General features: G+C 41.8%; 2 protein-coding genes across 3 annotated transcripts; both read right to left on the bottom strand.

The window, feature by feature from the left end:
- Nucleotides 1-2,252: 2,252 nt before the first annotated feature.
- Nucleotides 2,253-14,507, bottom strand: maza (MYC-associated zinc finger protein a (purine-binding transcription factor)). Of its 2 annotated transcripts, none has more exons than XM_071894509.2 (7): nt 13,716-14,507; nt 9,808-9,958; nt 7,245-7,639; nt 5,959-6,215; nt 3,678-3,741; nt 2,994-3,165; nt 2,253-2,581 (listed from the first exon to the last, which is right to left on the bottom strand). In XM_071894509.2, the coding sequence occupies exons 1-7, from the start codon at nt 13,746-13,748 to the stop codon at nt 2,253-2,255; spliced, it is 1,401 nt and encodes a 466-aa protein (XP_071750610.2). In that variant the 5' UTR covers nt 13,749-14,507. The 2 variants fall into 2 exon arrangements, with proteins under 2 accessions (XP_071750610.2, XP_071750602.2); XM_071894501.2 differs by having other exon boundaries at nt 7,239-7,639.
- A 1,472-nt stretch (nt 14,508-15,979) lies between these two features.
- Nucleotides 15,980-23,379, bottom strand: cdipt (CDP-diacylglycerol--inositol 3-phosphatidyltransferase (phosphatidylinositol synthase)). Its single transcript, XM_071894640.2, has 6 exons — nt 23,208-23,379; nt 22,210-22,344; nt 21,014-21,167; nt 20,075-20,156; nt 19,640-19,721; nt 15,980-18,214 (listed from the first exon to the last, which is right to left on the bottom strand). Exons 1-6 carry the CDS (start codon nt 23,248-23,250, stop codon nt 18,069-18,071), a joined length of 642 nt encoding a protein of 213 aa, XP_071750741.1. The 5' UTR covers nt 23,251-23,379; the 3' UTR covers nt 15,980-18,068.
- Between the last annotated feature and the right edge of the window lie 791 nt (nt 23,380-24,170).

Here is a 24,170-nt window from a genome sequence, read left to right on the forward strand (position 1 = left end):
TCAGCTAATGACCAATGATGTCTATGACCCATATAGCTATGGTTAGCTGAGTACCGTGACCTATATATTTTCACAGGAAACCCTTCCACGGACAGCAAAATTAAATCAACCTACAAACCAAGCTCAGTCAAATTGATGGCAGCAGGGCAAGGAAAAAAATTTCGGAAAGGGAAAATACCAAGTTAGCAGCTCCTCGCCGAAGCTCCTGCAGCTAGCTGGATTGTTAGCTAGCTTTGTAACGTAGCGAACCAGCTAGCGTCAGCTAGCTTTTGGTTGCTCGCTAGCTGGCCATCGCGTCGTAATATCCAATGTAGAAATGTCCTATAAAAGCAGGTCCTTCTGTCTTTTGGATGAAGTCTCATCAAGCAGGTTCTCTTCGGTGTTAGTTTGTGCCAGCTGGGTTTCTAGTCACCTTTACAGAGACAGTTCCAGCTAGCTTGCTAGCTTGTTCAGTAGGAGGAGTTGGCAAAGCCGGGTGGGGGAGGGTTGGTGCTTCTCAATCAGCGGTGTAAACAATGCTGTGCTGCTAGAGACCACACGACGACAATTTAGACAGAAATAGTACTACAGTATGCAGTCAGCAATGATTCACAGACTCATGAACATCACTCCAACTTGAATCCAGACATGCATTTTTTTTTTTACTGCCTTTTAATACAGTAGTAACGAGGCGCTATGCACTATGCATCAAATACAGTCAATATGCACAGCCACAGAAAATGTGTCACCAAGGTAGCTACAAATTACATGGCAATTTTAACTTTTCAAGAATTACAAATCAGCATCCAGAGTAAGAACACAGATCATATGAAGCAAATAAGTTATGCACATTCAATGTCCATGGGGAATATACACAAACAACAATCCGTTCACCTTTATCAGTAATATAAAAGTGTATTTACATGATGGCCCATCTAAAACAGCTGATGTTTCCATGTCATAGCTGAATGGTTCCCTGCTCTGAACAAAGTCAAATCTGACAAAGGCAAACTAGGAAACTGTTTTATAATAAGTTTGGAGAGAAATTGAGACAGCCAAGTTATTGTATGTCATAGCATACTGGACATTTTGGGGTCAATTTCCCATCAGAAACAAACACTGATATAACATGGAATAAAAATGATCTAAAAACAGCAACTGTTTTACAAAACCATGATAGGCCTGTGCAAGTCAGTTGAAAATTAAAACAATGACATGATGGCAAATGGAAATAGCAAAGCCATATAAATAAAAATCCACATAAATTTTGCTCCTTAAGTCATAAGCAGATTCCCTTATAGTCTCATCCATGGTTTCCCTTGGCTTTGACTCGTCTGGCGTGGATCAGAATGTCAGTTTTCTCTGCATGTATGTAATCGATGTACCGTCGGTGTGTGTTCCCCTGTGTGAGCTGCAGGTTTTACTCTCAACACTGCTGGTGGAGCCGGGGCTCACTGAGAAAACAAAAGTTCAAAAGGGACACCGTCCTCGCAAGGTTGAAGGAAACTAGGCAAATTCTCTCCTGGTCTGTGTCCACTTTTGGCAGTTGGTGAAGAAATCTTCTGGGGGAAAATGAAAATAAAGCAGATATTGAGAAAGTGTTGAGCTAAAGCATCACACAAACTAGGGTTAGACTGATGCATCGGGCCGATATCTGCCTTAGTTTTCAGATATCGGGTATTCAGTGTCGCCCCCCTCCAACATGAAGGATATGATGCAGTTTGTTTATTGTGTGATTGAACATGAATATGCCATTATAGTTATTACTAATTTTGAGTAGGGGTCTCAATGGAGTTTCAGTGTTCCATGGTCTAAATCAGTGGTTCTCAACATGGGGTCCGGGGACCACCAGGGGTCCTTGAGGGGGTTCCAGGGGGGTCCCCAGCAAATTGATAAATTGTTAAACTTCACCATTATTTCATTTACAAGAAGTTAACACAATTAGAGAATGTAGAAGGCATTTTTTGTGGCATGAGAATGTTCAGATGTAAAGATCTTGAATATTGGCACCAAATATCAGCTACTGGCAGCTTCAATCCAAACCCATATGATGCCAAACCTTGACTAAAACACACACACACACAGACGGATGGTTCACACACACCTGGTCTGGCTGCTGTCTTTCCGGTCCTTTCCATTCCTATGCATCCTCTTTCGTCGGTGCCGCGATTGCCCCAAGCCCAACCTCCCCACCCACCCACCCACCTCCACCTCCACCCCTGCCCATCCCAAACCCCCCTCCCCCCCACTCCCCCTCCCGCCCTCGCAGGGTGCTAGCTGTGGGGCTGGGGTGCGATACCGGAGCAGTCGGTTACCAGCAGTCCCACTGTGCTGGCGCTGGACACGGTGACGGCCACGCTGGTGGTTCCCACGGGGCCGGCGCTGGTCGGGTCGGGGCCGGGGTCGCCCTGAGGGCTGGCGTGGGTGCCCATGTGACCCTGCAGCTGCGTGGCCGTCTTGCACTGCACCCCGCACAGCTGGCACAGCAGCACCCCGCCGGCGCCCGCCCCCCCGAAGCCCCCCCGCGCCCCGCCGCTCTCCTTCCACTCCTGTCCGTGGTGCTTCTGAGCGTGGACACGCAGGTAGGTGAGGGTGGTGAAGCCTGGAGACATGAGAGACACAACGTTGAGGGGTTAGTTTGTTTTCTGACCCACAGTGGAAAAGTTTGCTGCTGTTGTATATTATTATAGATATTGGTACATATTTTCAAACCAAATCATTTAATATCTCTATCTTAAGATTTGAATGTATAGACAGTTTGTTGGTTTGTAAAATTGTACATTTTGTGTACTGCTTTGGCAATATTGTTTCTGACAAACAGTCATGCCAATAAAGTAACTGAACTGAATTGGGGGAGATGAAGGGAAAAAGTCAGGAGAAATGGAAGAAGGGAAAGATTAGGTAGACCACACAAAATTAGAAATCTTGTGCTGTAAAATTTCCAAAAACGATGAAGAAAACAGGTTGCTTCGCTTTGAAAGACTAAAGTAAAACGTTGTTGCTGTTTGACTTACTGCGGTTGCAGAGGTGGCAGGCGTGGTGCTGGGACTGGTTGTGGACCCTCATGTGGTCGGTGATGTAGGCGGCGGACAGCAGCTTGCCGCAGATGTGACACGGCACCTTCTCCTCGTGGCGGATCAGGTGAGCGCGGAGGCGATCCCGCGTGGCGAACGCAGACGTGCAGGTCTGTGGCAGACATGAACACGTGAAGAGATGACGTGTACGCAAACATATTTATACTGCTTCAAGTAAAAGGGACGCACACAGGCTGATAGACAGGTAGCTAGGTAGATGTTAGATTTAGACCGATATATTGGTTTGCTGATATTGATCTTTTATTAAAAATCAGATCTGGTCCCGTCAGTGTCTTCCACCTCTGATATGATCGACATGATGCAGTTTGATTGATTACATATTTATTGTAAAATTGATCAATGCTACACTACCACACAAGTATACATTATTATGTTAATCATTATTATTCTTCTTCAGTGGAGTTTTAGTTCTAAATCATGTTCTAAATGCTTTTTTCAGAGGCTTCTCAACAAGACAAGAGTAAAATATTGACTCTGAATACTTGCAATTGTTTAGCTTGAAAACAATCAGTTTAAAGATGTTGAATATCAGCACAAAATATCGACTATCGGCCTTCAAACACCCGTGTCGGTGGATCCCCAGTAGACAGATGTGGACATTACCGTGCACTTGAAGGGTCTCTCTGTAGAGTGAACCTGTCGAACGTGACTGTTGAGGTGGTCCGGTCTGAAACAAACACCAAGAACACCAACATGAGTCATTCAACAGGACAAAAGATTTTTAATGTCTGGACTGGTTTACATTCACAAATCTAAACTGGACTGTCCACAATCACAGGAATTACATGTTCTCTGTAACAGGAGAAACTCACTGAATTTTGCTTTTGAAATCTGTCATTCTGTTGCCTAACGACGGTTCGGTCCACATCATTATGTCGTTTGAGGATTTTGAGGACTTTACTGGGACCAATACTGATAGATTTTGCAGTCACCTTGCGCAAGATTTGCACACTAATTTGGGTTCTTTTCTGTGTTTATTCCTAGTCATAGTGTTGTGATTGATAGCATACAGTATCTTGGCTATTTAAGGGCTTTACTCTCTACTTCTCCTAGACTGAGACTGCATCACTCTCCTTGCAGATCAAATAAAAGCCTTTCTTTTATTCCACTAATGGAATATGTAATATTTGTTAAAGGTATAGGCTGTAGAAGTATCTGGATCTTAACAGTGGGAATTGGCAAAAAACTGCAGGCCAAAGGACAAAGAGATGAGACGATTTGCTTGCTGACAAGTGCTTTGATTTAACTGCTTACATATAAACTGAATCTTCTGCACTGTCTCCCATTTCAAACACGTCTTTCAGCTTATCGCTGACATACAGCTCCACAGAAGAAGAATAGGAGAGGATGGAAAAGGTGACTGGGCATTATCTGGTGTGGAAATGACAGCACGACTAAAATAGAAAGTCCTTTTTGGCTGCAAGAGTTCAGATAAATATTGCATGAGTCCATGAAATCAGTCTCCAGTTCATTGTTAATGGAGCACATGCAGCCTATACCTCAGTATTTCTTCAGTATTTCACCGCAGATTCTTGTTCCTGTGGTTTATAGCTTTGGGAGAATGATGTTTATGTTCCTGGATACTGATTGGACCGTTCCAATGCCACTAGAATGTAATGTGAATTCATACATTCAATGGTTTTATCCTTTAATATTATCCTGTGATGCTGAAATCATGATTTGTCATTTTATGAGGACAATGGCACTTTCTCTCCAGATTTTATGTTTGAATGAAATCCTAGAATATTGCTTTGATTTTCCACTTTGGGAGAGATTTGTTGATGTTCAAAAGTACCGACTGCTTTAGGCTGAATATTTTGTTTTATGTTACACTTCTGCTTAAAGGACATATAATCCCCTTCCCCAAGAAACGCTTTAATAGTATATTCTTTCAGTACATTGTATTCTATGTATATTTTCATAGCGTATATACAGTATACTTTAATTCATTTTTGACTACTCTCATTTTGCACACTCATAATGCTGTATCTTTTTTTTCATGCTTTCCATTAATCCTTTTCCACTTAATAAGTTCTTGAAATGTTGGAATTATCAGTTGTGTTTAATGTTGTTTGCTCATCCACAAGTTGCACTCTTCTATCAATAAGAGTCAATGCTCAGCTATTTTGGCCATAAAGACTTCCAGGTGAAACTGCACTAAGCTGCTCAAAGTGAAGAGGCATTTTGAGAATCACTTTATTGATAGTTTGGCGTGCTATTTTTAAAAAATGGCCCATATTCAGACCGTAATCATACAGTTAATGGTGTAAAAAATTAGATGAGTGAAATTGATGTAGGCCAAGGTTTGACATTTTTTTCAGGCTTGTTTATACGGTTGTTTCAGGCTTGTTTCTAGATTTAAAATTAGTTTCAGGTTAATAGTTGCTCTCCAGTGCAGTTTGGCATTTCTCACAATTCTGACAGCTTTTTTTAATCTGAAGGAGCTACAGATAGTTTGGATAAAATAATTGGATAAAATAAGGAGGCAAGTGTCTTTTATGAGGATGAAAATATTTGTGTGGCCCTAATGCTCACTGCTGACCAATGTAAGCTCCCTGAAGAGGATCAAGCATGTTGGAAGTGATTTTTCCATCGGCCTTTCACTGCTTCCACCATCTGCTGCCAGAAACTCTGAAACCTTTAGCTCCCTCTTCCTGTTTTGTGCCGTAAAGCAATCCAGCAGATTTCCCTCCAAATCCGACCAGTTACCACACAATGTAAAATGCAGAGTAGAGGCCGGCAGAGGCTGACAATATTCCCGGCAATGGTCTTGTTTGTTTACGGTATTTACACTAATGTCTCCAAATGAATGTGGTAATGGTTTATTGATGTTAAAATGCTACACACTGCACCTTCAAAAGCTTCATGTAATCGTATTTTGTACCGGGAGAAAGCCTTGGCGCAGTGCGGACAGACGTAAGGTTTCTCCACGCCGCCTTGGTGCGAGCGCACATGGTAGCTCATCCTGTCTTTCCTCTTGAAGCGCTGCTGGCAGATGGGACAGGAGTAGGGCTTCTCGTCCGAGTGGGACAGGCGATGGCGGTTTAGGTGGTAGACGTCTCTGAAGGCCTTTCCGCAGGCCTCACAGGCGTGGTTCTTCCTCACCTGGTTAGAGTTGGGATTGGGATTGGGATTTGGATTCTGTGGGGAATCAGAGAAGCAGAGAAGTTGTGAAGCTTTGCACAAGCACCTAGTTGCCTCTCTCTGTCTCATCTGTCTCTCTGTTTTTCTCTTGTCATTGTCATTGCCCATGTTCTTGTCACTGTTTTCCCGGCACATATTGCACGCTCAACCGTCTGTGCCACAGTCCGCCCAAGGTTTCTTCCATTTTTGTTCCTAACAAGGTTATTTTTCTTGGAAGTTTTTCCTTGTATGCAGTGAGAGTCTGAGGCTGGTGGTGCCTGTAGATTAGGCTATGTAGGATAGGTAGGCTGTTATGTCTTGCTATAATCTGTTTTTGTGTGACTTGTGCTTTTCCTGATGTTTGTCCTTTATCATTCTGTTCTATGATTGATTGTTGATCAGTTAGATCTAGTTAGGCTCATTCTCTGTAAAGTACTTTGAGACATGCTTTTGATAAAGGGCTATATAAATAAAAAAAACCTGAACTTGAACCTAGTTGAACTGCACCAGTGTTTCAATGTAAGTGGATGCTGTTACTGATACTTGTATCAAATAACAGCTGGATAACAGACTAACAGAGTATCAGAGAATTTTACCCAGTACTAAAATACAACATCAAGAAGTAAGTGTAATTAGATCTCCCTGATGGGGAAAAGTGGATTACATTTCAATCATGTTTGAGTTTAGAAACAGATGGCTTGCGTTCAGAGCAGCAGATGGGCTTGATTAGAAGTGAAATATATTTGTTATATCTGTTGAGTTATAACACCTCAGAGACCAGATTCCATTCAACACCTATGGGGAAGAGCGATTTGTGTGGAGAGTGGCAAGAGCAGGAACCGGGTCAGGGAGGAGGTGGACCACACTGACTGGACGATATGTGATTTTTAATAAAAAGACAATATCGACCTGATTATGTTGGTCTAATCCTAGTGGCAAACAATCCACTCTATATTCAGCATTTTGGATTTTATCATTTCAGGGGTTTTGTAACTGTATGCCGCTTTCCCAACACACACACACACACACACACACACACACACACACCTGCTCCATGGAACCCACGACAACAACAGCAGCTTGGATGGGCTGAGGCAGTGCAGCCATCGTTACGGTTGCCGGGGCGATGGACACGGAGACCTGCGGGCCCTCCTGGTTGCCGTGCTGCCCGGGCTGGGGGAGAGTCTCCTGGGCGGGCGGGGCGGCGGGGGGAGGAGGCGGCGGCGGCGGGGGGGGCAGGGTGAGGTGGAGCAGGGAGAGGGGGACCGTCTGCCGCTCCACTCGCCCCTTCCCTCCATCCTCCTTCTCGCGGGCGGCTCGGTCCTTCATCCTGATGCCCGTGTGCACCGACTGGTGCCGCCGCAGGTTGTAGCTGTTTTTGAACTGCTTGTTGCATGTGGCGCAGATGTGGGCGGGCCGGCTGGGCTTGGTGACGGGTTTGACTGGAAGACAAAGCGTGCGGAACGTTACATTTACATTTTAAATTCAAATTTTAGGGATTTTGCTGATGCTCTTAGTGCTTAAGGTAATAATCTGAGCATTTTCATATGAATAAATGTCCATTTTGCTACTCTGTCACAAACTGATACAACACAATAATGATTCAATCTATAGGGAGGGAAAGTGTCAATTTACGGCATTAGCTGCTTGCGTTCAAACACTTTTAACTTTTAATAATTGATTATAAATTAACAAAACTTGAATTTTCATATATCAGACATTTTGCGACACTAAGGCGTGTGAATGAGATGAAACAACATAATTTATTTGCAAAGGCATGACAGTGTAGATACATATTTTGTTTTCTCTAAAACGAAGAGGAGCGATCAAGATGGTGCCGTGCTTCGTGTGATTGCTCCAATACGTATGTATGTACGTACCTGGTCCCATACAAATCCAACGTATGTGACAAGTCAGCTAATGGATATCTAGGCATCTTAGCCAATCAGAGTGTGTTAACGTCCCGCCGCTGGACACTGACCGGGCTGATCTTTGCACTACTTCTGTTTTGATAGAATGTAATTTTCAGTAGTTTAGGAATTGAAGCGTATTCTACTGCTGCACTCACTTCAGTCACTCTGGATAAGAGTCACAGCTAAACGCCTTGAATGCAAATGTAAGAAGTGCAAGGGTTAAAGGGGCACAGGGACAGGAAATTTGTCTTATTATAGTCCTTGTGGACATACAACCGACCACCCATATGACAGAATGCTTAAAAATGATTTGGCCTATCATGGGATAATTGCATTAAATGTTTATATTAGACATATAAGAAACTCAAAGTCTGTAGAACGCGCAGCATTTTCCCAGCCCAATGTCCAAGCCAGGGACATGTTGGGTCGTTTTGGTTTTACTCGACCCCCGCCCCGTCCTCCCCTCCCCCCTCCCCTCCCCTTTGTATTTCTACCATGCCCCCTGCCCTCTTCTCCTCCTCTCTCCTGTCACAAACACATGCAGATTACAGACTAAGCAGGGGGGCATAAAAGGCCATTGAGACGGTCTGTAAAAGCCCAAACTTCAGAGACACTGTAGTAAATAATCTCACACTTCACCTCCAATTTGCGTGTGTTTGTGGCAGCTTTGATATGCAAAGTAACAGGACCAAGGTGCCTCAGCAGAGTCTGAACCAGATGAGGCCAAAACCAAAACTCTCCAGCAGATCTCCACTATTGCTGCTAATCAAAGGGGCAAATACACGGTGTGCGAATAAGCAACTAATATTTGTGAATCGCTTTGACCCCTGTGTGTAGGGGACGAGATTTCTCAGAAGCTGCTTCCAGTGACTGGTGGTTACCATGGAGACAGTAAACAATCCAGCTGCCACTGGCTCACATGCGCCTTTAAAATGGCATTTTGGATTCGTCATTTTATTTATGTTTATCAGAGGTGTGACCATGTCAACTTTGCTCGAGTCCGTCTCAAGTCAGTCTCAAGTCTTGAGGCACAAGTCTCAAGTCAAGTCTCAAGTCTAAATGTTGATTACCAAGTCAAGTCCAAGTCAAGTCCATGTCATTAATGTCAAGTCTCAAGACTAAATGTAGAACAGCAAGTCAAGTCAGAACAAATCAAGAGTCCAGTATCAATTTAATATCTTAAAGAAAACTAAATATCTCGGACTTTTCAATGCAATATGGTTTTAATAGGATAAAAACTTGGTAAGAGCATCATGAGTTTGATTTCTATAATCAGTTTCAACTTCAATAAATTCAATCATTCCATACAAATTCAGAAAACAGAATTTAAATTCAGTCATCTGCTGGAACAAATCTCATCACTTTCAATCTAAGTCATTTACACAAACACAAGATCTCAAGTCAAGACTTTAGAAACCTTTTCAAGTCATCAAAGTACAAGTCAAAGTCGAGTCCCGAGTCACCAGAACCCAAGTCTCAAGTCTTCTCTTCATGCATCAAGTCAAGTCTCAAGCAATTAACATTGTGACTTGAGTCTGACTCAAGTCACAATGTCCCCACCTCTGATGTTTATCAATGTTACGTCAATTCAGTACAAAATAATTAACAAAAATCCACATGGAGGTCCCTGAAATAAAATCCTATCAAACGGGGATCTGTGACATGAAACTGCTCTATGTCCCCGACCCCTCCCTCACCAGGTAGCGGCTCCTCGTTCAGGGCGGCGGTGTCGACGGTGGACGGCGGCGGCGCGATGTGCTCCGCCGGCGGGCTCTGGGCGGAGCCTGTCAGGTCCGGCAGCAGCTCGGACTGAAGCGGCGTCTCAGGCTGGCTCTGTGTCGGCGGCGTCTAACAGAGTGAGACAGGGAGAAAATGTATTAATGCTCCAATACAGAGTTTATTCCAGCATCTCTATTCTGACAGTCTTCAGATATTGATTTTTGAAGAGAATGATTTAGTATAGTCAGTGGGGCAGCAGAGTGGCCTAGTGGGCAGAGTGAGATTGTCCTTTAAAGGAATACAAGTTTTTGGTAGATTGGCCTGTTGGTCAACTTATCCATTGAGTGATGATAACATAAACACCAAAATCATCAAAATCATCTATGTGTCCCTGGTAGATCATTGACTCTGGTACTCCATGCTAACACATTAGCATACACTATGTTGAGTGACAGTAGCCTCCATGCTAACACTTTAGCATACACTATGTTGAGTGATAGCAGGCAACTAGCATTATCTAAAGTAATTAGAATTAAATATCATTAACTCAATATATCTGATTTTTGGAACTATTTCAAGTGTTCATCGGCTGTGCAGGGATTTTTAGCTGTACAGTCTCCCACCGCCCATCACCTTCACTTCCTATGGGAACAGGGAAAGTCGTCCCAGCTAGTTCAAAACAGTATGTTATTATGTATGTTATTATTAAGTATTTTTTTATTTTTTTTGTGTAAATTTTAAATCAGACTTAGCTGCATATCATCTAAGATTATTTACCATTTAGCTTTAGAGCAAGTTATAATTTTCTCTCTTTTGAGATAATGCTAGTCTATTGTCTCTCAACATAGTGTATGGTAAAGTAAATAATAATAAATAAATAAGACTGAAGTGTTAGCATGGAGCAACGATCTACCGGGGACACATGGGTGATTTTGATGTCTATGTTTTAGTCACTTGACAGCTAAGTTTCCCAATGGCCCAATCTCCCAAAAAACCTAAAACGTAGGCTATCCCGCCTTGATTATTGCAACTCGTTATATTTTGGTATCACTCAGTCTTGTTTATCCCGTCTCCAACTAGTTCAAAATGCAGCAGCAAGAGTTTTGACAAGGTCAAAAAAGAGGGAGCACATTACTCCCATTCTTGCCTCCCTACACTGGCTGCCTGTTAGCTACAGAATTGATTTTAAAATCCTGATGTTTGTTTACAAGGTGTTAAATGGTTTCACCCCCTTTTACATTACAGAACTCCTGTCCCCATATCACACTGTCAGAGTACTGAGATCGTCTGACCAAAGACTTCTGTCTGTCCCGAGATCCAGGACTAAGTGTTATGGGGACAGGGCCTTCTCTATCGCTGCCCCAAAACTATGGAAATCTCTTCCTCCCACCATCCGATTCTCCCCCACTATTGAGATCTTAAAACACACTTCTACTCATTAGCTTTTAACTGTGCCTAACTTAAATTAACCAGCTCAGGTATTTCTCCTGAAGTCTCTGTAGGTCTGTGTTGTCACTTTGGGCTCTGTGTGACCATGTGCCTTTACTATTATTATTATTATTATCATTATTATTTATCATCACTCTGATCTTTTCTCCTCTTCTATTGTGTTTGTCTCCTTCTTTTGTTTTGTTTTCCTCTGTGTGTGTTGTAAAGCACTTTGGATCAACTGTGTTGTGTGTAAAGTGCTATATAAATAAAGTTGAGTTGAGTTGAGTTAACTGGGAGGTCACAGTTCAGATGACTAATTTTCTCAGTTTTGTTCCTGCAGATGGTGTGTGTGTGTGTGTGTGTGTGTGTGTGTGTGTGTGTGTGTGTGTGTGTGTGAAGCTCTACAGCAGCTGTTTCCATGCAATATCCCAGAGGAAACAGAGGTATTGAGGTAAGACTCTCCTGAAGATGAACAGCTTCTTGTATTCATTCATTCCTTCAGGCTGTCATAACACAACATAACACAACGTAATGTAACATAACGGTCCCGGGGGTTCAACAGCCCATGTGTCCGTCCACAGCCTGTCAAATCCTCCGGCGGGGCGCTGAACTCCACCTGCTCACTCACTGTACGGAGTCTGCGCATTCATGTGCTATCGGATACATCGGAAAAACTTTACTACTTGGAAATTTCACATGAACGCTCTGCAAAATCGGATGATGAAGTCGGAAACCGTGAGAACATTTTGCTATCCGAGTTTCCGAGTTATGACACAATGGTGACCTTTAACCTTCTCAACAAGGCCAAAAAATAAAGTTTTGTGTCAGTCAACAGTAAGAAAACATGCACATGCACCTTGTTGTTAGCCAGACTGACCTAACATTTGTTTAAAGTTCATCAAATTAGCTTGTTAAGCTGCAGGACGTCTGTGTTTGTTTGATGTCGGACTTTCCCACCAGCACATGAACAAGTGTCAGCTAAAGGTCTAAATTATAAACTGTAGCTAAATGAGCTTTTTGCAACTTTCATAACTGTTCACAACTCCAGATACAGCTTGTTTATTCCAATTTGCCTCAATGTTCTGAATGCAAAGTAATGCTTTTATGACTTTAAAATGTATTGCAATTCATATTTAGCTGTCAAACAATTCTGAGTCATTTTATTTAAGGTGTTAGCAACCAATCCGAGAACCAAAAAAAAATCTCTTAAATCCCACAATTGCTTTTCCTCAGTCTGTTATTTTGTTTCCATTTCAAACACAACCACCCTAAAACAGAATTCACAGTTTGTTCCTGCAGTCTTGGGCGGGTCAAGTCTGAACACGACCGAAACCTGAATATGCAAAGTCATTTCACAACAAAGCCTAAAGCTGCTCTGGTGACAGTGACTTTCTGGGATGACTTGTGCGCACTTGTAAAATGTCTGAATGCTCACCCAGGAGTGAGTTTTATTTTGTAGTACTGCCGCTCATGTTTCTGTGCCAAATCCCTCTGGGTCCTGGTCTGGGATCAGGGGTTCACCACTGACATGATATCACTGAATACAGTTTTCCACGTTCACATATCAACACTGATCAGGTTCAGTAGATCATTGGATGGAATTCCATTTTAGGGTGGATTTTCTCTTTCAGTTGCATATGGCTGAGTGGAATCAATCACCTTGACATCTCTCTCTCTCTCTCACCCACACACACACACACACACACACACATATATAAATACACACATCAGAGTTTGCCATTCATCAGCCTCCATGTGTGACACTTGCCATATGTTAGCCTAAATGAGTCCAAATGTGTAATTTTTCTTGTAGTTTATCATTATAACAGAGGGCAAAGACCAAACAAGATAATGGCAGCAATTTGGATGCCATATCTGAAAAAAGTCACATTGGGGGAGCAACCAGTTCTCTCTCAGCTGGCAGTTTGGTGACCTGCATCTAATAATTGATCACATTGACTTGATAATGACATTATCAGCCACCAGCTGACTGATGAACTTTGTCCCCAGAGATTCAGTCTATTTATCTAAGCAGGTTTGGAAGTTTTGTTGGCAGCAGATGATATTAAATGAAGAGTTAGCAAACAGCTAAGGGTTTAGTGAATGGACGCGCCCCCCCAGTCACATTTAATTAAATTGATCTGTTGTATTGAATTCAGCCGGCTAGAACAAAGTTGGCTGCACAATATTCAACAAGGAGACGGTGAACATGGACGGCTGCTCACCAGTGACACCAGTACAGACATCAGATACTCCAGTCTGTTCAGAAACCAACTTTGCACTGACCCCTCTGTGACCCCCCTCACCTTCTGCTCTACACACCCCCCCTCTCTCTCTCTCCTCCTTCACCTCCCCATAAACCCCATGCAGAAGAGTCAGACACCCCCTCCTCCCTCCCTCCCTCCCTCACCCTCCAAAACCACAAAGCAGCAGCTCCACATCAATTAACACTCACCTGAAAGAGGAAATTACTCCAGGAGGTATCCATTTTGAACAGGTTGGGGAGCTGGCACTCTGCAAAAAACTAAAAGCCACCAGCCTGAGACCAAAGAGGGGAGGGAGGAGGGCAACGGAGCCAAGGAAGAAATGAAATGCAATAGCTGCTGCTGCTATGAAAACAAAAAAAAATCAGAGGCCTGTATCTCAGCTCTTCTGTGCCTGTCTGGGTTGGAACTGTGTAATGATACCGGATAATATTCAGTTTTGATCAATTAGCAGTGATTAGTCTTCTATGAGTTATGATTTAATATGGCAATCTGTTGGCAATCTACAGGCACTGACAAGATGATTTTGTAAATGCGACAAAATGGTTGGTATCATGCTTGCTTTAATGGTGCATTTTAATATAGTTTGCTTATGTCTACTGTAATAAAATTCGGTGAAATGCATGCAAAAATAGAGATTATTTGTATACAGAAGTAGTTGATAGGATGTAGTCGAAACGTAATAATCATAGTCAGCAGCTGTTCAGGAGTCATTTATTTCGTTAGCTCCGAAAAGGCCGGAACGACGGATCCCGAAGCCTCGGCGTTGCGTACGGCTCGTCCCCTAACTAGAGAGCTCCTGGTCGGCCGCGGTCCATGGCTCCGCCTCGGTGTTTCAATCGACAGGATGACATCTTTCTTTTTTTTCAAATTCTCTCTCTCTCTCTCCCTCCCTCCCTCTCTGTCTTTCTTCCTTTTCTTTTTTTATCTCTTCTTCTCCCCCTCTGTCCCTCTGCTTTAAAGGGAAAGTATTTTGTGTATGCACCCTCCTCGCGGACCCCGTCTCGTGCCGTCCTCTCGCCCCCGCCACTTCTTAGTAGGCCGACAGATAATGAAATCCCGCTGTACACATTAAGCGTCAATAAAACCGCGCTCGCTCGTTAATTCCTCAATTCGCGATAAAGGCAAAATCCGGTGATACTGTGAACGACCTGCCAACCGGACCGTATAAACTACACGGACCAAACAGTTAAGATGGAGGTGTCGGTTTAAAACAATGCATTATCCGTTTGCATCTTAAAGGTAACGATGCGCGCAAGTGCAACAGCTGGATCCGATGTAACCCCGATACATGACGTTCACTCGCGTGCGGACTGAACGTCACAACAAACTCCATTCAAAAATCTGACAGTGACATGTGGCCTTGCTCGTCGGCAAAGGGGCACAGGCGATAAAGCATGACTTTTTACCTTTTACCAATCGCTAGGAGCCGCTCGTCAATTCGGCATCTATCCCAATACAAGTAGCATTTTATTACTAATAAAATGTCAACTTTTATAGCTGGTTCCTCTGTGAATTCCTTCTATCCTCCTCCCCTTAACTACACTGTGGTGGACGGCAGCCAGCACTGTGTGAACCAGTTAGAAAAGTTGAGATTTTATTAAAATCAAGTGCAGTTTGGGGGATTATTTATATGCCGAAGTTACCAAATGATGCTAAAGATTCGTAAAACGGCGAGTGTTTTATGAAGTGTGGCTTTCTGCTGTAAGAAAAGCAAAATTAAACTTTTGTTCAATGTGACGTTTTCTCACCTTGGTTCAGGAAGTTTTAGGAAGCACACGTCACCCTTTGCATAATCAGAGGTGGAAAGTAACTAAGAACATTTACTCAAGTACTGTACTTAAGTACAGTTTTGAGGCACTGGCACTTTACTTGAGTATTTCCATTTTGTGAGACTTTATACTTTTACTTCACTACATTTATCTGCCGGCTGGAGTGACTAGTTACTTTGCAGAATAAGGTTTTACATGCAAAACATAGGATAAGCTCATAAAATATGTTGCATTTTTAGAGACACTCAGTATATGGAGCAGTTAGACCGACAACATTAAAATAATTATAGGTTAATACAATAATTTAACACTCTGAAAAGGGACAGTTTTTCAGAATCAGTACTTTTGTTACTTCAGTACATTTTACTAATACTTCTACACTTTTACTTAAGTAAACTTTTGAATGCAGACCTTTACTTTTAATTAAGTATTTTTCCATCATGGTATTGCTACTTTTACTTAAGTACAAGATTAGAGTACTTTTTCCACCACTATGCATAATGCTCATAAACACACAAACACATCTGGACCCTGTGCTTCAGATCCAGGTAAGCCCATGCAGTAATGTGTGCATGGATACAGCATAGCATTAACACCACAAGCTGATAAACTAAAGCCGAGTGCAAAAAAAAAAAAAGCAAAATGAACACTTTGGTTTTAATGTCTTTATTTTGCAGCTCCACTTTTTACAGTAAATGCAAGTCAGAGGCACTGCATGGAAATAATAGCCAAATATATCATTTTATAACATATATTAGAATTGGCTGTGTTGCAGCCAGCTGTCACATGTCGATATTCTACTATACATTCTAGCAAATGACTTCATCAAAAACAAATAAGACAAGTAAGTGCCATGGCGTGGATATTTATATATTTCAACATTTCACACACTTTCTGCACTGAAACATGGCTTTACAGTAGGCTAAGTCATTCAGCAGCACATACTTATGGTCAGACAGTGACAGGAAAGCTTTTAAATTCGTAATACAACACCACAAACGATAATACTTGGTGTCCTTTATCTGAGGTATGAATTGTGCCCTATATAACTTTTAGTTTGTTTATAAGTATAAATAGAAACACACACCTCTTCTTCTACCACAATATTTTTAATAAGCTGCAACATCATAAACATCAAAAATAAGCAAACCTCTAAACGCCCCTCTAGTGCAACCATTACCCACTTTATCAACACCAAGACATTATTAGGAATCTCAATAAAATCACAAAAAGAACGGCAAAGATAGTGGCTCGGATGTCACGGCGGGAGAATTTTTATACTAAAGTCAACTTAACAAGTAAGTTTAACACAAAACTATCCAAGGTATTACCTGTTTGTGTAATGTTTAAAAAAGGGACAGAAGGATGTAATCAGAAATTGTTTTGACATTAACTAAAAAGTCAATTTTTGGTCTGTTTTGTAGATTCACCTTCATGACCGACTTCCCTATTAGGAATACAGCAAGTGACTGGAGTTGTTCCTGTTCACAAATCACAAACAAAAACATAACAAATAATAAATAAAAAAAAAAAAGACAAATCATAGGAATAAAAGGTGGCTTTTCCTTTTCAGAGTCAAAGTTTTTAGGGTCACGGTTATGCGAGTAGTTTTCTTAGAAAAGCTACGACTCGGGGGGTCGTGGTTTACATAAATGATGAATATGAATGGAGCTTTACATACAGAGTGTTACATGGATATGACTTCGAAGTGTAAGCGTCAGATAACCTGCCTGCTGATTTAAATTCCCTCAATATTTAGTCATCACACACCTCCATGTTGGTCGTTTAGATTTCCAGTGTGACTTGGGGGAATATTCAGCAGTACGCAATTTATTTTTTCAGCTTTTGTTGATTTGTCATCAATTTCTCACCAGAATTCAGTTAAAAAAAAATACGCAGAGGAAGGCATTTTCTGACGATTGAACGTTAAGATTTTACCCGATATCATCACTGACAAAAGGGCAAAGTTGATAGTCACTGGAGTTATTTCTTTACATGTGGGCAGCTCCAGACACCGGATGAGTGATGAAGTGCAGTGTAACAAATAAACTGAAGGTAACTGGAAGTGCTGCACTGACCTGAGCGGCTGCTGTCGCATGACGTTCTGCTGAGCCTCGGATTGAGCCGAGATCCACTTTGGAGATTTTGCTCAAATGTTAAGAAAACTAATGTCAAACCAAGGTATTAAAGATTTAAATAAAATGCAACGATGATGATACTTGTGCTGCTTTAAAGTCTAAACCGCAAAGTCCCTGACCAGCAGCTCTTCACAGCTCCTCTGGTGTAACAGCAGGCTTAGGTGACACTAATAACTGAAGGTAGACCTGGGAATTTTCTGCTTCATTCAACCGGGCCACAGCACGTTAGTTGCTGTGTCATCAAATAAATTTCACAATGTTAATGTCTGATACTGTTAGATATCATCAATCTGTGATATGTTCAACGCATTCCAGGAGTTATTTTGTGATGAAGTGTTTCATTTACTTTCCCTCAACCTGCCTCAACCAGTTCTACTTCAGTTAGTGATTGCCTACGTTTCCCAGGATGCCTTTCAACAACTCCCAGATTGAGCCAATGTACGCTCGACAAAGTTTATGTGGGTGCCCTGTGTTTCACGCCTTATTTGACTCACCTAAGTCCAAATCAACCGAGTCCACAGAGTGTACCTTTAAAAAAAATTAAAATAAAAAAAAATAAAAAAAAGGACAAGTGGACTGAGGGTGGATTTGGCGGCGGAGGTTCAGCCCCCGGCCCCGCTCCTCGTCTCGGCTCTCACTGGGTCTTGGCTGCGGTCTTTTCGCGCTCGGCTGCGTCGAAGGCCACCATGTTCTGGGAGGCGGTGACGAGGTGCAGCAGGCTGATGCCCGACTTCAGCAGGCAGATCACAGCACAGAGTCCCTGCAGCCAGTACAGCCAGGCTGCAGCAGGGGGGAGGAGACAGGCTGGGTCAGAACATGGACTGAGCTGGACTTCACTCTGCATCTGCTAAGGGACTGAGCTCACTCACAGGGCTGGGGGCGGTACACCGAAAATGTACCAAAACCAACACTGGCACCAAATTTTCTACATGTCTTTTTGTTTGTCATTCGTCAAGTAGCCAACTTTGCAGAAACAGTTTCACTTGTGTTGCTTCGGTTAATTTGAGTGTATAATCTGCTGTGTCAGAGAAGGACAGAATATGATCGGGAGTAAGGTGGGTTTAACTTCAAAATAAAAGCGTACTTTTTATATTTATGAAGCCAATGGTGAATGTAGTATTTCTGCACCGGGGTTAGAAAAAAGAAAAGGATTGTTTCATTTATCGTTAGACGTAAATGTGACAGTATATAGTGATATGAATCTCAGGCTGTATCACCCAGGGACTGAGCTCACTCATCAAAGACCCCCGGAGACTGTGAGTTTCTTTGGGTCTTGGCCTCATTTTGTGTCCCAGAGTGTATATAGATATATGTGTTAGGGTTCAACCGGGTTTTGAAGGCCGATACAGATTCTGATAGTTTTGCAATGAAGCTGCTGATATTTTGCGCCAGTAATATCTGTAAATTTGACTATTTTCATGCCAAAAATGACAAGAATCCACTGTTTACTCCTGAATTTTATTCTCATCAGAGTGGAAAAGTCTCTGAAACAGCATTTAGACCATCATGGGACACTAAAACTCTCCACTGAAACCCAAGATAATGCTACTACTATACACTACTATTATACAATAAATATATAATCAATCAAACTGCATTATATCCATCATTCCAGAGGCGGACGACACTGACTGGCTGATATCTCATATTTAATAAAATACCAATATCGGCCCCATATATTGGCAAACTGATTGGTCGAATCTTAATGTACACAATTAGGATTAGGTGCAAAAAACGCTGGAATTATTCCCCCCACCCCCCACTACTTATTTCTAGCATGCAGCTCAGTTCAGCTGCAACACGGACGAAGGAGAGTTTCTGGCTGCGCTTCACCTAAAACTTTTTTCCCCAGACGGAGTGGCGGAGGCAGAGAATATTCCTCCACAACCGACTGCATACTGCTGTCCGCTCACTTCCTCCATATCTCATTAATATTCAAATAAGCCCCTCCCACTGAAGCTTCCTGCGCTAACTTTCTGTTTCATGTGTAAATACGTCAACACACGGAAGCAAATCACACTCTCCGTGCCACTTCACGGGGTCTTTAACATGTGTACACGTGTCCGTTCACGTGTGCAGAATACCAACACACATGCTGGGTGTTCACATTTATTCTGCAGTCTATGCATGTTAGCTGACGTACTAGCATGTGAACAGTTTATTAACAGGCGAGGAGAAGGGAGGCCAGCAGAGAAAGAGACTTACCAGCAGGTTCCTCAATGTAATAGAGAATGTAGAGCAGGCAGAAGAACAGCTCATTCCCCATGCACATGACAAACAGCACCGGCTATGGGACAGCACACAAAAACAGAGAAAGAATATTGACATTTCCCTTTACTCTTCGCAGGGAAACAATTTCTTGGAACCCACAAGGAGCTCCGTCAGTATTAGGTGTGATGACTCAGAAAATGTTTGCTTACACAAGAACAAAGTCACGAGTCAAAAGATTTTTCTTCTCCTGTCAAAAGTTGCATAAGCCTAAACTTTTTCAGACATAACCACGCTTTTCTGCTAGGAATACTTTCTGAAAGAGTTTTAACCCAGACTTATGCATGAAACATCTGCATCCTTGTCAAGTGTGCTGTGTTTGTGTGTGTGTGTGTGTGTGTGTGTGTGTGTGTGTGTGTTGACTCCTCTTACCCTGGATGTGTAGTAGATACGAAGGATGGGGTTCCCAGAGAGGTCAATGGTCTTGTGACTGGCGGATCCCTTCATCATTGAGCTGAGGGATGAAAAAAAAAAAAAAAAACACATCAAGGGAAAACTGACTACAGCAGAAAGCTCAGTGTAGATTTTAATAATTTTCTATTTTTGTGACCCGTCCAAGAAAGGGAGGATCAGGCTGGCAGACTCAGTGTCCTCTTTTAAAAACACTCCTGAAAACGTATTTTTATCAGAAGGCCTTTTTGTGACCACTCTACTCTCTGGTTTATTTGATTTATCTATTTTAATGTAAACTTGTTTTATCTGACATTTTATCCGATGAGCTTGGTGTGACTATGGTTTTATGTTTTATCTTCACATTGCTTTTATCACCTTTTGTTCTGATATGTTTGTGTGAAGCACTTTGTAACATTTGTTTTCATGTGCTATATAAATAAAGTATTATTATTATTATCCGTGATTGAGTAACTAGAGGAACTGACTAGAGAGCAGCAAACAACCCCCCTCTGACAGAACCTGCTGTTGTGAAACAAAAGTGAAACTTCAAACTCCTAACCCTCCAAACACTTTATAATCGGAGATGTGTCAAACTGCTCAACACTCAGATAGAGAGTTAACTTGAGTGCAGTGCAGAGACTTAACTGCATATCACCCCTGTTTACCACTGCTGTAACTGTAGGTAAGGACAAGTAATTACTCCCTCCCCCTCCCACTTTATACAGAATTAATATGTTGTAATGACTGGCACACCTGGCTCTCAAATTTTCCTCTATATGCATATATGATCAAAAATGTTTACTGTAGACATTTTTACATTTTTATATTTGTATTCGGTTTGAGTGGTTAAATGTAAAAAAAGATCCATCCTTTATTCCCTCACTAAAACCTAAACGCAGGTTGCTAGCGGAGCGTTACCTGTGCAGGTGCAGCCAGTGGCTGGCGATGTCCAGACACATGCTGAGCTGGAAGAGGAAGGTGTAGGAGGGGTAGAGCAGGGCCAGGTTCACCAGGAGGCACATGGTGGCACAGCGGTCCGTCAGCATGTCCAGCATGGCTCCAAACTTGGTAGCTGCTCGAGACACCGGAGGAGACGGACAGTTAGAGAGAGAGCTGGTGAACAGAAGTACATTCCTAAACAGTAAGTCCTGATCTGTGAGTAATATTCTGATGATTCTTTGGTCTGAGAGTCGCCCAAGTATTTGATGAGACTTAATATTTAGTTTGATTCTCTGGTAATAGCGTTGCTCCGAAACGTGCCGTTCTAGGGATGAGACGATGTGCTGATCTCACGATACGATTCGATACATGATATGGGGTTCAGGATTTAATACAACTACGATACGATGTAATAAATAAAAGTTCAATGACAACAAAGTCTGACTGTGCAGAATTATGTTTATTTCTGAGGCATAAATCTTTCTAGCAATAACATTGTCTTGCTAGAATGTAACCAACAATTTAAAAATGTCATTACAAAGTGCAAATAATATGGTTTCGATGGAGAGATTGTGAAACTGTGATGGTCAAGCGTCTCATTTGCGATTACTACAGCAGAATAAAATAGAGCTAACGTCACGATTCATTTTTCTGCCCCACGATATGTATCGTCACATTTTCGTATTGCAATATATTGTATTAACAATTAATTAAATCAATATATATCGTCCCATCCCTATGCCATTCTCTCTTGTATTCCCATTTAAAAAATCTGGCAGTTTATCCTTGCTTATTGGCCAAGGTGTATATATATATATATATGATAGAAGATGACTTACGACCTTTTATAAATTCATTTGGAAGTCATAACTAAAACAAAATTCCCCATCAGGGGGGCATTCAGGACCAATGTTCCCTCTAAAATGATAATTTGGTGATCTACATCTAATAATCCATCACCAAATGATAATATCCTGTCAGTCATCAGGAATTGCTCCACTTAGTCTCCATCAGTAGGTTTTGAAGTTTTGGTGGCAAATGACAGGATGCCAGGATTTTGCCATACCTCTGGGTTTAGTATACTGACACTCCTGATCTTAGACTCTTCTCAGTTATTTGCTTGGTTATTTCTTATACTGGGACAAACTGTCTCTCACAGCCTACATCATGCTTACATTGATTAAGCGCCCGGGCAGCATGGCCATCGAAAGCATCCAGCAGGGCGCTGAGCAGGTAGCAGAACACAGCAGACACCGGACAGCATGGCATCAGGTAGAAGGACAGCAGGGCCAACACGATACGGGCATAACCTGCAACCACAAGATAGAGAAGAGTTGGTCAAGTCAAGTTCCCTTCGTCTTTTTAATTCATCAGCATAAGCAGTGTTTCCTCTGCCACTTTATGCAGCTGGGGTGCATGTGGGGATAATTCTGTTGCTGTTTGGGTTTAAAAGCTGAGGCTGTAGTGCTAAAAAGGTTTTTTTTTAATAATAACGTCATTACCTCTAAAATAATTGGACTACATTTATTTTAGATTTAGGTCACAGTATGACTAAATTACAACGCTAATTTTAACTTAACATTTTCTCGAGCAGTGGTGGCGCCCACAGAGGAAACACGTTGAAACGGTTGAATGTTGCGGTCGGACAGATGCAAACTCCATTTAAAAACCTGGCAGTTTAAAGTTGCTTGCTTATAGGCAAACATACATAAATCACAGAACACGGTTTAAGACCGTTAACTACACGTTGGGGGGTCTTCTGATAAATTCGGCATACATCCGATCCACCAAGCACCACTTTATTTTAATTCAATTCTAGCTTTCAAAATTGGCTCACACTGTTGTCTAACGTTACTGTCCACCACGGTGCATTTTGGTGGCAGAAGACTGTTGGAATAACAAGCTAATCAGTTATACAAGTTTACATATAACGTTAATTGATGTAAGATGCTGCTGGGTGTATTGGACGTATACCGAATTGAAAAGCTCCTGACGATTCAGAAAAAGGTCTTCCGTTATGTTTTACGTGGTGTGCATATTTGCCAATAAGGAAGACAGTTATAAATTGCCCTGTTTTTGAATGGCCTGGACGTTATCTCTATACAAGAAACAACAGCAAACATCAGGGCTAGCTAGCTAACAGCTACATGTTCGTAGGGACAGAAAAACTCACCGATCAAGTTGGGAACGAAAAGAAATATATTTTCCTCGGCCATTTTCTCGGTACGATGCGGTCGCACCAACGCGTCTTCTGGTATGTCACCTATGTATTTACTAGGTAACAACAAGCTAGCTTTAGCTATGTGTATGTATCGTTAGCCGACACTCTAGCACTTCTTCGAATGTTGAGTTCCTTAGCAGTGTAAAGTCAGCGTTAACTAATCTGCTGCTTATACATTTCAAAATAAAACCTTTCGAAATACCATGCATCATAATACAACATATTATAATTACTGTATATTTTCAGCTATAGTCTAGTTCCATATATAATATAATGCTTCCAATGAGTATTTTGATACGATATTTGCTGCGGTGCACATCCCCAATACTTGCTTATTTTGTGACAAATCTTACGCTTTTATTTTGTAGACATCAATAAACTTCCGGTCTGTTCTGTCTGTCTCCGTCTAGCTTGACGCAGCTGATTTCCGGACTAGTGACGACAAAGTTCGAGTTGATTCAGTGTGACGCAGCGCGCGCCTCCCCTTTAATTTACACCAGAACAGATTGAAAGTTATTTTTAGACGCGTGTCAAGACCTCTATTCTTCACGCTGCCTATTCACTTCCTGGCCTTTTGTCATCCACAATGCATTTGAGCATTTTTTACGCGAGACCTTGTCCCATAAAAAAGGTAATATTTGAACTCAAATGATAGTTAAGACAAATAAAAATGAAACCCACACACAAGTAAGAAACCTTTTGTAATAATAACGGTATTCATTATGACTGTGATGAAATGAAACCGATATTAAGTGGATCAAAGCTTTGGCCTCTAGTTTTTCCCTTGCATGAAAAGTAGGGTTATTCAATGCCTCTAAGACTTCTGTCAATTTGCAAATCTGGAATCCATACTGGAAAATCTTGGTATAATACTGTATTATACACTCGTATAGATGTCATTATGGAATACTACTC

This window comes from Centroberyx gerrardi, chromosome 7 (assembly GCF_048128805.1).
Source record: "Centroberyx gerrardi isolate f3 chromosome 7, fCenGer3.hap1.cur.20231027, whole genome shotgun sequence".
In the NCBI taxonomy this organism is placed as follows: Eukaryota; Metazoa; Chordata; class Actinopteri; order Beryciformes; family Berycidae; genus Centroberyx; species Centroberyx gerrardi.

Excerpts from the sequence above, each read along its gene's own strand:
- maza (XM_071894501.2), bottom strand. The coding sequence starts at position 13,748 with ATGGATACCTCCTGGAGTAATTTCCTCTTTCAG. Across the intron at positions 9,959-13,715 it reads GGAGTAATTTCCTCTTTCAG|ACGCCGCCGACACAGAGCCA; the intron begins GTGAGTGTTAAT and ends TCACTCTGTTAG. Across the intron at positions 3,166-3,677 it reads AGAGACCCTTCAAGTGCACG|ACCTGCACGTCTGCGTTCGC; the intron begins GTAATGTCCACA and ends TGTCTGCCACAG.
- cdipt (XM_071894640.2), bottom strand. The coding sequence starts at position 23,250 with ATGGCCGAGGAAAATATATTTCTTTTCGTTCCCAACTTGATCG. Across the intron at positions 21,168-22,209 it reads TGCCCGGGCGCTTAATCAAT|CTACCAAGTTTGGAGCCATG; the intron begins GTAAGCATGATG and ends TGTCTCGAGCAG. Across the intron at positions 18,215-19,639 it reads TTACATTGAGGAACCTGCTG|CCTGGCTGTACTGGCTGCAG; the intron begins GTAAGTCTCTTT and ends CCCCTGCTGCAG.